Here is a 14,649-nt window from a genome sequence, read left to right as displayed (position 1 = left end):
TAAGGGTTTTAAAGCAGTCTTGACTTGTCTAGCACGTGATCCAACCACGCATATAAAGCTCTTTGTCAAAGAGTCCCAATTGAAGTTTCCGTCATGATGCCGCACAGCTGAAAGTAATAGAAAGAAACACAAAAAGCCTCTTGGTAGATATCCGGATTTACACGAAATAGAATTTAAATGAAGCCTGGTCGTCTTGGATAAAGGTGCAGTCGAATTAGTCTTGCTGCTTTAACGGAGTAACTTTTGCTGCCGATGATAAACCAGAAGTTTTCTGTCACTTCGGGCTTGCCTGGCAAAAAAGCTCGTCAAGGATACTTCAGAGATTAAATCACCTCATTAGATAAGTAAGTTTATTCTGAGTTGATCATCTTGCCATGTTTTTATTCCTGGGTTTTAGTTGCTCCATTCTGAACAATCAATATTTAGTTTCTCGAACATAAAATTCTGTTCTTTATTTTTTCATTCGTAATCCTTGCAAACTGAATCAAAAAGGTCTAGTAGTTTACTAAGAATTTTAAGACATTTTCGGTTTTAAAGTAATGAAACTTCAATAAAGCCTTCTTTTTTCTCGAACTTTATCAGCTTGAATGTCATGTTCAATTTTGAGATGTTTATTACATACCAGAAATTTTAAATTAATTTTAGTTCAAATAAGAAAAGGATTCAAATTCCAAGTACAACTAGAAAATAGTCGAATTACAAGCAAGAACTAATAGAGCACCTTGTTTTTTTATTTTACGCAGAACTTGGTTTAGCAACACGGCAAGGCCATAGCAACCACCACTTACGCTGGACAAAACAGCAAAGTTTTTTTTTGTCTGAGTATCAGCCGGGAAGCTGGAGCCTTGCGCTTAACAAACCCGAGGTTAGCTTCAGTGAGCATGTCGGGGAAGTCATTTTTAAACGTAACTGAAGTGCAGTGTTCATGGCCCCTGCATCCAGCCGAAACATCTTGCGCAGAACTGCGCATGGTTCACTTGCCTATGCTGGTGTCAGAAATCGCTTTAAACGCTGTTCTTTCCGTGGTAGCAACCACAGGTAACGCGCTGTGGATTGCAGCATACGCCAGAACCCCTTCCTTCCAGACACCACTTAATATGTGTCTACTCAGCTTAGCTCCTGTTGGTCTCTTTAATGGCGCGGTTATGCAGCCTCTGATTATATCCGACACTGTTTTTTTCCTGGCGTGTCCGTCGACCACATGCTCCCTGGAATACATCGTGTCTGGCATAATAACATTAGTCGCAGACAGTACTCTACAAAACATTGCAGTGATATGTATAGATCGTTACATAGCGATTATTCACAGCATCAAATATAACCAATGGGTTACTAAAACGCGCATATGCATAGCCTTTGGCATTTATGCCCTTTTTCGTTTATTTTTAAGCATTTGCGTATTCACAGGAATCATCGATTACCACGCGCTTGTCATTGCTTCGATAGTGTTTAGTGTTGTGATTATTATTTTTGCTTGCCTAAGAATATTTTTAAGGATTCGTCGAGTCAGCGCTGTCGCTGTTGAACCAGTGAATCCGGAAGAGGAAAGAAAGAAAGCGCAAGAAAGAAAAGTTGCAAAAACTGTTGGAATACTCGTAGGTATTTCAGCGTTCTGTTATGCACCTGCGCTTGGATTTTTCTTCACCAATAAGGCAACTTCTGTCAGCCCTCGTCTCCACACTGTACTCTGGCGCTACATTGAAACTGTAATGATGTTAAACGCCGTCATGAACTTCTCTGTTTACTTGTATCGGCATAAAGATCAGCGAATTGCGGTCCGAAAAGTAATCAATGATGCGCGTAGCGCTGTTAAAAATTGCTGTTGTCATTAACTAAGGAATCAAATAAATACTAAAATAAATCCTCAATTGTACAAACGAAATAAACGGCTTGTAGAATTATAGATGATCTATATTTACGTAATGATGTTTAGATTGGGGTTTGAGAGAAATATAAAATACATTGGCTTTTTGCCCTAGCTATTACCATTTTGAGCTAGAGACCAAGTTTCCTGAAAGTGTCTAGATCCAAACTCAGATTTGGATCATTTCTTGCGTGCAAAATCATTTTAAGATAATCGGAGTTTCCACGGAAAGCAGATAAGCATGCTACTTAAGATGTTCCGCTTAAGAGTAACAAAAGTTTTAATATCGCCGGTAATTTAAATTCAGAACTTTTTGCATATAAACAATAAAATTTATTTCTTTAACTGGGGGAAAAAAATTTCAATGAAAAAATTCATTGCTATGAAGGTTGCTGGTGAAGATTCCCTGAAGTTTCCGACGATTTCTTGTGGTTCAGAGCTTAGTTTTTCCCCAGTTTTTTTATCACTGAAATTAAAAATGTCATAATTGGTAAACACAACACAAATAAAAAGTACTTTTTAATCGGAATCAAACGTTTCATTAAACAATATGGCTTCAATTAATGCTTGTGGATTGACCATATGCTATGTCCCATAACCCAGCATATGCTATATCCCATATGAAACATATGGCGGATCTTAAAGGACAAATGGAAATAAACTAATTTTCATATTTTTTGTCATGAAGGGGAAATGCACAGTTTAAGGTTAACTAGTATAAATTTTTCTTGGAAAGTATTTTCACTTTAGTAATAGAGTTTTATGATCCTTTCCATTCGTTCTCCTCAATCAAAGACAACTAAAAAAATTTTTTTACACAGCCAGCGTAAAGCCATAAGGTGATCGGATAGCTATGTTGAAAGACTAAACGCAGCAAGATGGATGCAACGTTCATTTTACACCCCAGAGCATGCTGGGGCCTGATATAACAACGCTCCTCTGGGGGTATGATGTAAAGCTAGATCTTGAATAAGGCATAACAAATGTACAATACGAACAAAGTTTCATAATCAGATGTAAGACCCAAAGGAAAAACAATGAGTTTTAAGAGCCAAATGCAAATTTGAGACTAATCATTACTCAGTTAGCCTCGCTATATATAACTTTCATAACGCTTTGGATGTATCATCTTTGGGTATTTTTCAGTTTGTCGATGTGAAAGAAATAATTTGGACCTTAAAGTAATTTTTCTTCAGAAAAAACTTAAACATTATAAATTTTTGGACAGCTGTTGTTAAAAATTTATTAGATTTAACGTTTTTTAAGCAGAATAAAAGAAATGTTAATTTTATCAATGTTTTATCAGCACGTCAAATTATACGGCTTCCAGCAAGGAAAATCGCACAAAACTGGCTAACATAATGCAAAGTTAGCAGAACGATGAAAGGACAGACCTTTTCTTCCTTCGTTCCATTTATTCATCTATTTATTTATTTACTTGATTGTTTATTTATCTCTTTATGTAGTTAGTTGGTTAGTTATTCAGTTATCAGATAATTTTCATTTTTTTCTTTATTTTAGTATTTAACTTACAGGAGCTGGTATTCGTTTCCTGGTTTTTAACTGTCTATTTATTTTATGAGAAGTGATATTTATCATTTGTTATGGATGAATAATTATTATTTTTAGAATAGATAAGTTTAATGGTACCAGGGCGATACACCTGTTATGACACTGAACTGCGTATGTCTGAATTTGCGTAGGCGAACTTTCTGGATCAATTATCTAGTTATACTACGTACTTTTTAGATCAGTAAGCCGTCTTTTATTTTCATTTTGGCAATAATTGCTGATCAGCATCAAGTTTACGTTGCTAAACAATCTTATTTACCATTGTTAAAGCAAAATATTGCGTTAAATTAAACATCGTTTTAATAAATGGAAAAATTACATTATCACTTTGAAAAAATATCGACAACAAGATCGAGTGGTTGCTCAGCAAAAGCTTAAAACATATGGAAATAGGGTTATGGTTCCTTTCCTGGCATGCTGTTGCCTAACAAATGATGTGAAAAATGCTACGATCCTATCCAATGTAATATCGCAGTATCTAACTAAACAAGAACAACAGGCATACTAAATCTGTGGTCTGGCCAGTACAATTATCCACATATGGCTGGTCGAGAGTATCGCTTTTAATACTCGATCCAATAATGGATACGCATGAGCAGTAGCCACACATGCGTCCAAGAAAAGCCAGGGAATCAAAACATCGCTAGATCGTGTTTTCGATGACTTAGTCATGGTGGACGGTCGAGAAAAGTAGTAATAAAAGCTAAGGGCCAAAGGGGAGTAGTCGTGACTTTCTGTAAAAACAGTGGGCCTTGTTCTGAAGTGCTAAGGTTTCATAGCAGTACCTAAGACAACTTAGTTAACTAATTAAACATTTCAAAAGCGTGTTTGTTTAGGATTAACTAGCAGTGTTACAGACTCGTTAGTTTTTATGAAGCATTCCTGAGTTGACCCGTCCCTGGAGTTCAAGATGTTTAATTCTTACTGTGAAGTATCTCTTGACATATGCTCGCAGTCTATATGCAGTAATGAACTAAGCTTCTAAAGGAAAATGCTGACCAAAGCGGTAAGTAGCCAGCAATAATATATACTCATCAGAATTTACTGCCCTGACTTTTCGGTCCTTACTCATCTGAACAATCCTATTACAAGTCCACAACTAATCTGCTTCTTGAAGCTCAGTCCTCGAGGATTTATGCTTGTTTTTTCCTGCCCCCTGCGGTTTCTTTTAACCCCTCGTCTTCTCCCAATAAAAGGTAGGCCGCAGTCTGTAATGGGCCAGGACGAAGAACGGGAAATTACCTTATTTCCAGTTCTTGCTGACAAGTTATTCACCACTCCTCGCTACCTACCGTGATCTACAGCATGAAATAAACTTATCACAACCGTGAAAATATTTTAAAAGCTAACCTTTCCGACGCCTTAGCGATTGCCAATTTCGGCTACAAAATGTTGATCATATTGGTAAATTTATAGAGGTATATGGTTGGTAACAATGATGTTATTTTATTGATATCTCTTTGGATTGAAATGTTAATTTCAAAGGAGAAAGATACATGACTGGATTCAATTATTTTGTTGCATCTTATCTATAGACTTTCGAGTCGGCACGCGCGTTTTATGTATCTAAATCTTTCCAAAAACCTGCATCAGAAATTCGTCTTGTTAAGACTGGCTTCACAGATAAGAGAATTGCGGGTTATACGTTCTTCCATTCAAGCTCACAAAAAACATAAAGCTTTCTATGTTTCAGTTTAAAACAAACCATCACATCCTGTACACTCGCAACAAACTTTGCAAGGCCAAAATTACTGACAGTGACTCCTGTCATGTGTGTGAATTGAAGAAGGGAACCTTTTTACCTAGCTCTTAGTGGAACGATAATAACTTGCCCTCAGTTTCCTTGAGCAATAATGATAAGATTTACGGATATCTCCCTGAGAATCGATCCTTCCATACGTTTAATCTTTGCCTGATAGTCGCTCGTTTTTATGTCTACACCGCAGCCAAAGAAGCGAACCATATAGTTTCTTAGATTTTAAAGCTTTTCTGAAATACAAATTATCTATAGAGCCTTCATGTGTCCGTGAATCCTTGAGCCTTTAGCCGTAAAGAACCTTGACTTGTTTAGTTATTTCTGTTATTTGGTAATTTTTTTTATTTATCTATTTAACTATTCATTTTTTGTAATTAATAATTGCAATGCCCTGTATTGTTGTATCTTGTCTATTTTAGTTTTGTAATGTCATTCTTTGTTTGTTGATATTGTATATTGTATTGTACTTATCAATAAGCTTCAATATTAAAAAAAAAAAAAGCCTCGATGACTTTGCAAAAGTGAGATCGCCTTTCGTTGTATAGTCTTTTCGTGCGACTCAAAGCATTAATGAAAGCCACGCTCAGACTGACAAGAAATAATTTTCAGAAAATATGAATAGTCTCTATTAATCCTTGTTACCTTTCACCAAGAGCAGCTGGACATATGTTAATATTACAGGGTCGATATTAACAACACCTTTTTCAGCCAGGACCAATCATCATCTGTTAAAACAGGCGGTTAATAAGGCATTGTTTTTAGTTAAGGCGGAAAGGGTGAAAATGAAGATTATTTGGAGACACCTTTTTCATTTTCAACACACCTTCAAGCACTGAAACATGAAATACTAATAAAAAGGATTTTTTTGTTTTAAGTGAAAAGGAAACATACGTAAGAAAACAACGAGGCAAGAATTGAAGGTATTGTGGATTAGTGATGCTTACTTGAGGCTGAAATATATTTATTTTCAACTTACCCTTGACAATTATGTCTATGTTTCTTTTAATGCTATTTTTCCGTTTTTTGAAATTTGTTCTCATATCTTAAATGGAAATAATCGGCATTTTAGACACGAAATCATGAGTTTGCACTGAGAATTAAGCTAATTTCAAGAGCTATCGTTTTGCAAAGTCACGTATAATATTTGCTGCAATAGATAAAGGCCAGTTTAAGGCATAGGTCAAACGTCGAACTTTTAACTATGATGTGCCGAAACAGACTAAGCGAGTTAAGTTCATGAAATGTTCGACGTCAACTGGCTAAGTTAGGTTCGTCTGAATGAGTTTGGATCGTCCAACACGTTTTATCCGTACTCAGCTTCAGACGGATTAAGAACGTCTGAAGATCGTCTCCGGGACAAACGTAGATCTTCACATGCGATGAACTAAACTTAAATTTAAAAATTTTTATGATAATGTATAGTCTTGAGCTAAAATTGGTTTTTGGTCTGATTCAGTTGATTGGTTCGACCAAACAGACGATGTTAACTTAAGGTCGACCCAAATTAGAGTTTGGTTCGTCTCATGAACAGTTCGACGTTTGGCCTAGGCCTAAATTTCAGATTAACGAACCTTAATAAATTTTTAAACGGCAAAAATCCCAAACAAGTCGTCGATAGCTTTCTTGAATTTCTTTCTCAATCTTTGAGTGACACTGGACCTTCGAAAACTGAATAGGCAATAATATTCAGTAAAACTAAGCTTTGTTTAATTCAAACTAGTTTCGATGAATTTCTCGCTCGAAATACTGATACAGAGTTACCATCCTTCAATTTATAGTGGGTGGTCTGATAGTAATATTATCGGGTGCCTTCGCTCTGATCATTGCGTTTTTAGGCATGCAGCGGCTCTGTAAACCTCAGACGCTGCTCTAACGAGCATCCTTAGATTGAAAACACAGGAATGTCCAGGGTAAGTTGCTCTTCTAGGAAGTGTGAATAGCCTTTTGCTTGTAAGTGGAATAATATGCCCAAAAATTCTAGGAAACTGTGTGTAATAACACAAAGAACTCATTTGTTTACTTAATTTAGTTTGTGATCCTCTTAGCTATCAACTATAATTGAAGAAGAGCCATGTTTCAGAATCATTGATTCGTTAGGACTGTGTGATCCCAACTGCTTTTTTTAAACTTCGTGCGATATCTGATAGCGCATGTTTGCGTCAGTTTGCAATCGTTGTTAAATTTTTTATTGTTGCTATATTTGCTATTCCTCAATGCATTTCTGCAAGTAGTTGCCATTAAACTTGAAAAAAATCAGCAATTCATACAACTAATGACAAGCGCTCGCAGGAGCACCAGTCAACTAAAAAAGGAGCTATTTGGGTTAGTAAACGGCTAGTTAGGTAAATTAGTGTTATTTTGCATGATTAGCATTTTAGCGACCTTGGGACCCCCACAACACTGAAATCAATGACATCAGCAAAAAAACGGCTCAGCGAAATTATTCTCCTGTGAAAAATTGTAATCTTTTCTACCAAAGCCGGGCGCTATTAAAAGGAAATACATTGTTTGTTTCAAAAATTTTTGTTTGGATAAGTCCTAATAAATGTCTCCCCGTTCTTGAGATTACAATTCAGGATCTCCCCGTTCTTGAGATTACAATTCAGGATTATCCAGCTAAGCTCCACTCTCTAAAAGCAGCTTGCACCAATGAAAACTGCTTGTCTAAGCCCATGGACAAAAGCAGTTATTGAGAAACTTTTATCACCATTTTAATATCGGAAGAGGTAAAAACAGAGGCAAACAATTGCCAATTCAACCTGTTTCAAACCAACGAGTTAGTGTTCCAGATTTTAATTAATACGTTTAGTCAGGGCATTGCAGATTTGAAATGCCTCGATTTTAAACGAAGCTTCCGAGGTTTGTAGCAGACCCACTGTGGTGAGTATTTCTTAACAGAATAGTTCAGTTTAATCTGATCATGTTGAAAATATTTTGACCATAAACAAAAAATCTTTCTCCCCAACATAAGCGCACACACAAATAGAAATATCTTTCGATTGAAACAAAAAAGAAACAGCATAGTGTCAGCTTGTTCAGTTTTATTATTTTATAAAATATTTTAGTCGAATAAAGCGGAGGAATTTTTTGAATATAATGAAGGAGCAACAATAGCATTAGCCAAATATAATATTAACATGTCTAAAGCGATTTTTCAGTTTATATTTACAGTCAAAAGTTTTGAATTAGCAAAAAATAATGAATAACAAAATCAATTTTGCAAAATACTGTAGTTAACTTATGCTAATCACCTACAGGCGGCCGTTGCCAATATAATCACAAAGCCTCTCTGTTTTCATCGAATATCCACAAAGCATTTGCGTCAGTTTGTGAGGGCTAAGGCCGGTCTCTATTATTGTTATTTAGACTATAGTTTCTATCGATTTATTACTCTTATCTTAGAGCTTTTCATCTTACAGCTAAATTTCTAATAACCGACAGTTTGACGAAGTCAGTTCATTTTCTAAGGGCCTGTTTACATGGAGTGGGGGACCCCGGTCTAGTGGGGTTGGTTTCTTTTGTTTTCACGCTCTGGGGGACACAAAACAAAAGAAACCTACCCCACTAGACCGGGGTCCCCCACTCCATGTAAACAAGCCCTAAGTATTCTAAAAAATTGCTAATTTAAAAACGCCGTCATAAAAAATGCCTTACAACTGTAACAATGGGTAAAGAATTGCTCATCAAGTTCATGAGCAAGAGGAACTTGTGAGAATACGACAATTTGAGATAGTTTTATCATGAAAAGGATAGACGGTTAGAGTTAGCCTAAGTTTCAGAATCAGCCAGTTGAATGTGTACATCGAACTTAAGCTCTTCTAGGTAGTTTTGTGTAACATAAAACCTAATTACCCCCGAACAAAACGAGTTTGATCTTTTGACAGTAAAGTAATGGGATAGCTATGTTTTAAAGCAATTCCAAACATGCTGAGAGTAAAATATTTTCACTTTCTTGTAAAATAGACAGTTTTGCCGGAGATTTTCACAGCAATCAGAGATAAAAAAAAAAACCCTGTCTTTTTACGAGATTGAGATTGCCATTTTAATCTGCGTATTCATTGCTTGACTATAAAAACATCGGTTCATGGGCTCTGTCATGACCGCTAGCTTTGATAATCGTATATGGGCCCCATTTACGATTAGACCGGCGAGGTTTGGAGGTCAAGTCCTCCTGAGTTGCCGCCCCAGCTAACGCGCATCTTCCCAAGATACCACGCGTGTTACGAAAGAACATGAAAGGGAGCCTGAAAACGAAAGAACCCTTACCCTACCAATGACTCCATTATGTCAGATTTCTCTTGAAATTTTAAAATTCTAAGATAATCCTTCCTGTTCGGCCCGAGAGCCAATGCGTCAGGTCTTAGCAGTTCGTCGAAATGTGTTTATCTAGAGGAAAGCAAACGTGGAAAACAGACCTTCTGTCTTCTGGAGTTTTGATGATATCCTCCGGAAAATGAATAACGTTAACATATTTCCTTCATGATGATATATTGCTACATGCTAGGTCCGGATATTTTAACTTGTCTCATCAAAGAAAGTAAGCTCTTGAACAAAACTTTACAGTTTTTTGCTGATTTTGTATATTTTTATTCTCATCTATTTCATCTAATACATTTTTATACGTTTTGTAGTACTTCAGCCTACCTAAGTTGGAAATTGCGCTTCTAATTTAAATCCAAGAGCAAGAGAGAATACGTAGGATGATCCTCATTCTTGTTTAATATAAAGGTTCCTCTACTGCTTTTTCTTGATAAAAATCACTCTCATTGTACCCTCTTCATCAACTATTTTGATACAAAATAAAACGAAAGGATATGTTGAGAGATCGTAAAGAACTTTCCTCGAATGGATTAGACGATTCATGCCACATTTTAATGCATTTTGTGTCTTTCTACTTGTCCGCCTGAAGGAGAAAAAGTTCATCTCTGCTCAAATTGCCAGGTAAGAGAAAATGGGTCGTGACGATCTTGAACGAATTATCGCTTAAAGTGACAAATTCTAACCGAATAAACAACGGTATTTGGTTTATTTTCGTTTTTAATGGTGAAACTTAGTATATAAAGATTGCTCCGTTAGACATCGTTATGATTTCGCTAGGAATCCGGTTGCGCAATCAATTGATAATCGTCAAAAGTAAGGGTTTTTTTCAATAGTTGTCGCTTTTCAAAATTTTTATTCTGTAGAATAAATACTGTATTCTGATCGGCTTTTTTTTATAAAACAGCTTATGTAGTCTCGAGGGTGAAGAGTTGATTCTGTATTATTATTATTATTATTATTATTATTATCACCTCCCTCATTCTGTGTTATTAGATGATCACCATTTTTCGCTCTCCTTCCAGGCAAAACATTACAAGAGTCATCGAGTTCAAAGACGCGACATAGGGAAAAAAATCTGATGAAATGCCATTCCTCAGCAGAACGCTGGAGTTACTCCTTCTAATATTTACAACTTACTGGTTAGATCTGAAAGGTGAATGCAGCACTCCGATTGTCTCTATTAACTTTGCAGTGTTTGTCCAGACATGTGACGATTTGTTTCATCCCCGGGTAACCCTAACCCTGGACGCAAACTGTTATGCTGCGACAATCAATGGACAATACTAATATAATAGGAAGAAGAGACTGTCAGTTCGTTAGTTTGAGCTTTTTGTGAGCAGTAAATATAAATCTCTAATTTATGCAATTACTTGAATAACCATAACCGGGTTTTACACTAGTAGTTGTTGTAAATACTTACACTTTTTCCTTTTTCTTAAGTGCCTCGCACCAAGGCCCAGATAACCTACTCAGCAGGTAACAGTTTTCATCGCTGGTCTGATGCCAAAGGTTCCTGTACAAATGACGGAGGAATCCTGACAAAAATTAGAAATATACAAGATATTCAAACAGTGAGGCAACACTTTTTACTTCACCAAGATCCTAAGTACTGGGTTGGTATAAAATTTGACACCACCAAGAGCAACTTCGTCTGGGCTGATGGAACTGTCATCCCTTCCAACGACGCTGATTTTGAATCGATTGTTAATAGGCAAGAACAACTTTTACCGAATTACAGAAAGCGATGTATGTACGCAACTGAACAAAACAAACTTGTGGCTGATGACTGTGAGGCTCATTATAAATACATTTGTCAAAAAGGAGATGATAAAGCAACGCCAACAAGTAAGTTCACCTTAATCCGAAAGCTTTTTATAACTTAAAGTTTGATAAAAATTCCAATTATAAATTGCTTGGATAGCACAGTATAGTCAAGAGAGCCCCTTTATCCTCTTTTGGTACAGTACAGTTAAAATCCTCCAGACGGTAAACCTGTTACCATAGAGTTGTACTGGCGAGTACACAGTCGACAAGTGCAGCGAAACCACTCATTTTGTGTACACCTCTTTGTCTGCTCAATGAAGAAAATGACTGTGAAACTCACAAAACCGTGAACACCAGAAATATTTATGGAATGTTATTGTGTTGCGAGAAATAAGCCAATAAGGAGCGAGATAACCAAACCGCAAACAGCAACGGTAATTAGTTTGTGGTTTCGAGGTTTTCTCGCGTGTCATAAGTAGTTGTCTTTTTGTGTACTATTCAATGTGACCATTAAAAACAACAACAACAAAATACTGTCAGAAATGTGACCATGACGACAACCATCGACATATATCTCGGAAATGTCAGTTATGCTGTAAACGCATGTCCTGCTGAGGAGTTCTGGTACTGTTCATCTACCATGAACTTAATTATTTTGTATTTTGTTTCCTGCAGGCTCTTTGACGTTATTTACGGCGCCGTCCTCTCCAATGAAACAACTTTCACCCTCACTCCACTCATCATCTTCATTATCATTGGTATCATCGTCACCGTCATTGTCATCATCGTTATCATTATCATCATCATCTTTAGAATCAGCAGCAGCAGCAGAGTCGCCACAGGTTTCAACTCAAATGTTATCATATAACACTGTCGTAATGACATCCACACAACCGATATCATCAATGACATCAGCTAACAAAAAATTGTCCGCTGCCTCATCATTAATATTGACATCGTCCTCAACATCGCTACATATAATTATCACTCCTTCATTAAGCTCCGCGAATGGTGTTCAGTTTTCATCAGTGGAGTACTTGGTAAGAGTTACTGGTTACTAAAGCTCGCGAGTTCAAAATTAAAAATCTTATACTTAAGTTGCTAGTCTCCAGGATATAATGATGCTAACAATCATGTTTCATTTATCACCTAACTCTATACTTTCACATACGATTTCTAGGTAACCAAACATGAAAGTGAAATCAATCAACTTGATGTCGGCGATTCATTGTCATTACAGGTAACATACATTTGTCCGTGAAGTGAGTATGTTGACGATAAGAGAGTAAAACTGAGCTATAGAAAATGTTTATTAAAAAAGAAAGGATTGATTTCGCAGTTCAACTTTCACTTTTTTTTTTGTTCATTTTGACTTTTGTTCTTTTTGGATTCTTTTTTTTATGTTTTCTCTTAAAATAAAGTTTGGGACTTACTTTTCCTTTTTACAGAGGGCTGCAAACTTAACATCTTCTTTACTAAATAACGTGAATAAAATACCAATCAGGAATTTGAGCATCAACATACTTGTTAGCGGTGCTAAATTGGAGAAGTTTGCGGTTCAGTACGCCCAGTATCATTGGGGTTTAAAGAACAACTCTAAGGCAGAAATGTCTATTGAAATGGACGAAGTAGGTAAGAGATTCCTTGTGCGTGTGCGTGGTCCCCCGGGGGGGGGGGGGGGAGGGGTGGGGAACTCAAGAAAGTTTTTCATTGGGAGTATCCGCCCCCGGGGACCTGGTCTTCATTTTCATGAAACTGTTGGAGAAATTTTTGTTTCAGTTTTTCTTCCACCGACTCACGTTTGCTTACTTGTAGATCCAGATATACTGCTCTTACGTTAAGTATTTCTGTTCGCTGTTTATTTACAGCTTTGGCGGCAATGAAAATTCCAGCTGGTAATAAAGAAGATGTTATCTTTCCTTCAACTTCAGCTGAGTCTGGAAAAAACTTCATCCGAGAAGAAAAAAACGCCGTTACCCTTCCAGCAAGTCTTTTCAGTTATCAAGGTCTTCACCAATCATGATCCATTGTATAAGATCTATTGCAGGTCGATCACGATGGGCCAAAATTAACGTTTTTGGCTGGCTAACAGACTGGATAATTGACTAACTGAGAGACTAACTGACCGACTGATCGACGGAACTGACTGACAGATTGACTGGCTGACTGACTGTCTGACTGACTGAATGAATTAATGAATGAATGGAGTTAGTTTGAACCCTACATAAGAAATAACAGAATACATTGCCATCTTTATCCCCGATAAATTAATTTATTCTAACCAAGTCTAGTTTATTTTTGCAAGGCTTTGGGTTGGGATAATCCTATCCTGTTAATAGTTTATCTTATTTATGAATGACCATCTAAACTCTTAACATTTCATTGATTTGGTTAATGTATATCCTAACTTGTTCCTAGAACGCTACGTGGTTTGCATGTTGTACAAAAACATTGCCGAGCTGATACCAAAACAGGACAACAGGTTGGTTGATCTTGAAATCCTCCCGCTTTACAACAGTAAATGAACACCAAAATTTGCAAACACTGACTGTAGCCCTTCCCCCTCCCCTCTCGCTCTTGACAAGGTTTACGCTCTTCCCACCAAGGACACCTTGAACGTATAGCACAATGGTAGCTCATTTCTTGAAGGTCTCCTCGCATACGAAAGGGAGAATTTGCTTCAACTCTTAGTATGTGACTGTCCGTTTCTTAAAAGATAGGATGGGACAAATGGTAATTGTAAATGACCATGAGAACAGGATTACAGCTGAAGTGTCTGTTGAATAATGACTAGATATTGATTTTTATTTCAATCTACAGGCAGGACATCAGCATTTTGTCTCGGGTTGTCTCTTGTTCCTTATCCCCTGAAGTGCCAGGTGTTTTTACTGACAAAGTGACGATTAAGCTTAAAAGTATCAAGGTATAACTGACAGGTTATAGGGGCCCGGTTGGACCATTTGAAAAGTTATCAGGGGAGAGGGGGTGGGGAACTTTCGAGCCGCATGAATATTTTTTCGTAACATTTCCTTTGTATGATTTTTTTTAGGCCAGTGCATGAATATCTGTTAGGATTACTTGGCGCGCATAATTCTTTTTCATTTAATTCCTCATGCAAGAATTTGGCTTTTTTTCCGTACTTCGCCCACCTCCTCCGGGTCCCCATAAGTTCTCTAATGGTCCGCCCCTAAGCTAGTTTCTCTGAATTAAATTCTTTGATAGATCAGTTATTATATAATTGGAGTCGTAGCGTACACACATTCACTAGCTCGTTCGTGGTCACATATCATCGATTAATTGAAGAAGGCCGTTTCCCACTAAAGGCAGAATGGGCACAATATCATAAAAGCTTAAGGGGACCTTATGAGTCAAA

General features: G+C 36.9%; 1 protein-coding gene across 1 annotated transcript; it reads left to right on the top strand.

The window, feature by feature from the left end:
- The first annotated feature begins 881 nt into the window (after positions 1-881).
- Positions 882-1,832, top strand: LOC140946695 (adenosine receptor A2b-like). The gene has a single exon (XM_073395801.1). The coding sequence runs from the start codon at positions 882-884 to the stop codon at positions 1,830-1,832; it is 951 nt and encodes a 316-aa protein (XP_073251902.1).
- The last annotated feature ends 12,817 nt before the right edge of the window (positions 1,833-14,649 follow it).

The sequence above is a fragment of the Porites lutea genome, chromosome 8 (genome assembly GCF_958299795.1).
Source record: "Porites lutea chromosome 8, jaPorLute2.1, whole genome shotgun sequence".
Classification (NCBI taxonomy): domain Eukaryota; kingdom Metazoa; phylum Cnidaria; class Anthozoa; order Scleractinia; family Poritidae; genus Porites; species Porites lutea.
This window is presented reverse-complemented; position numbering and strand designations above follow the sequence as displayed.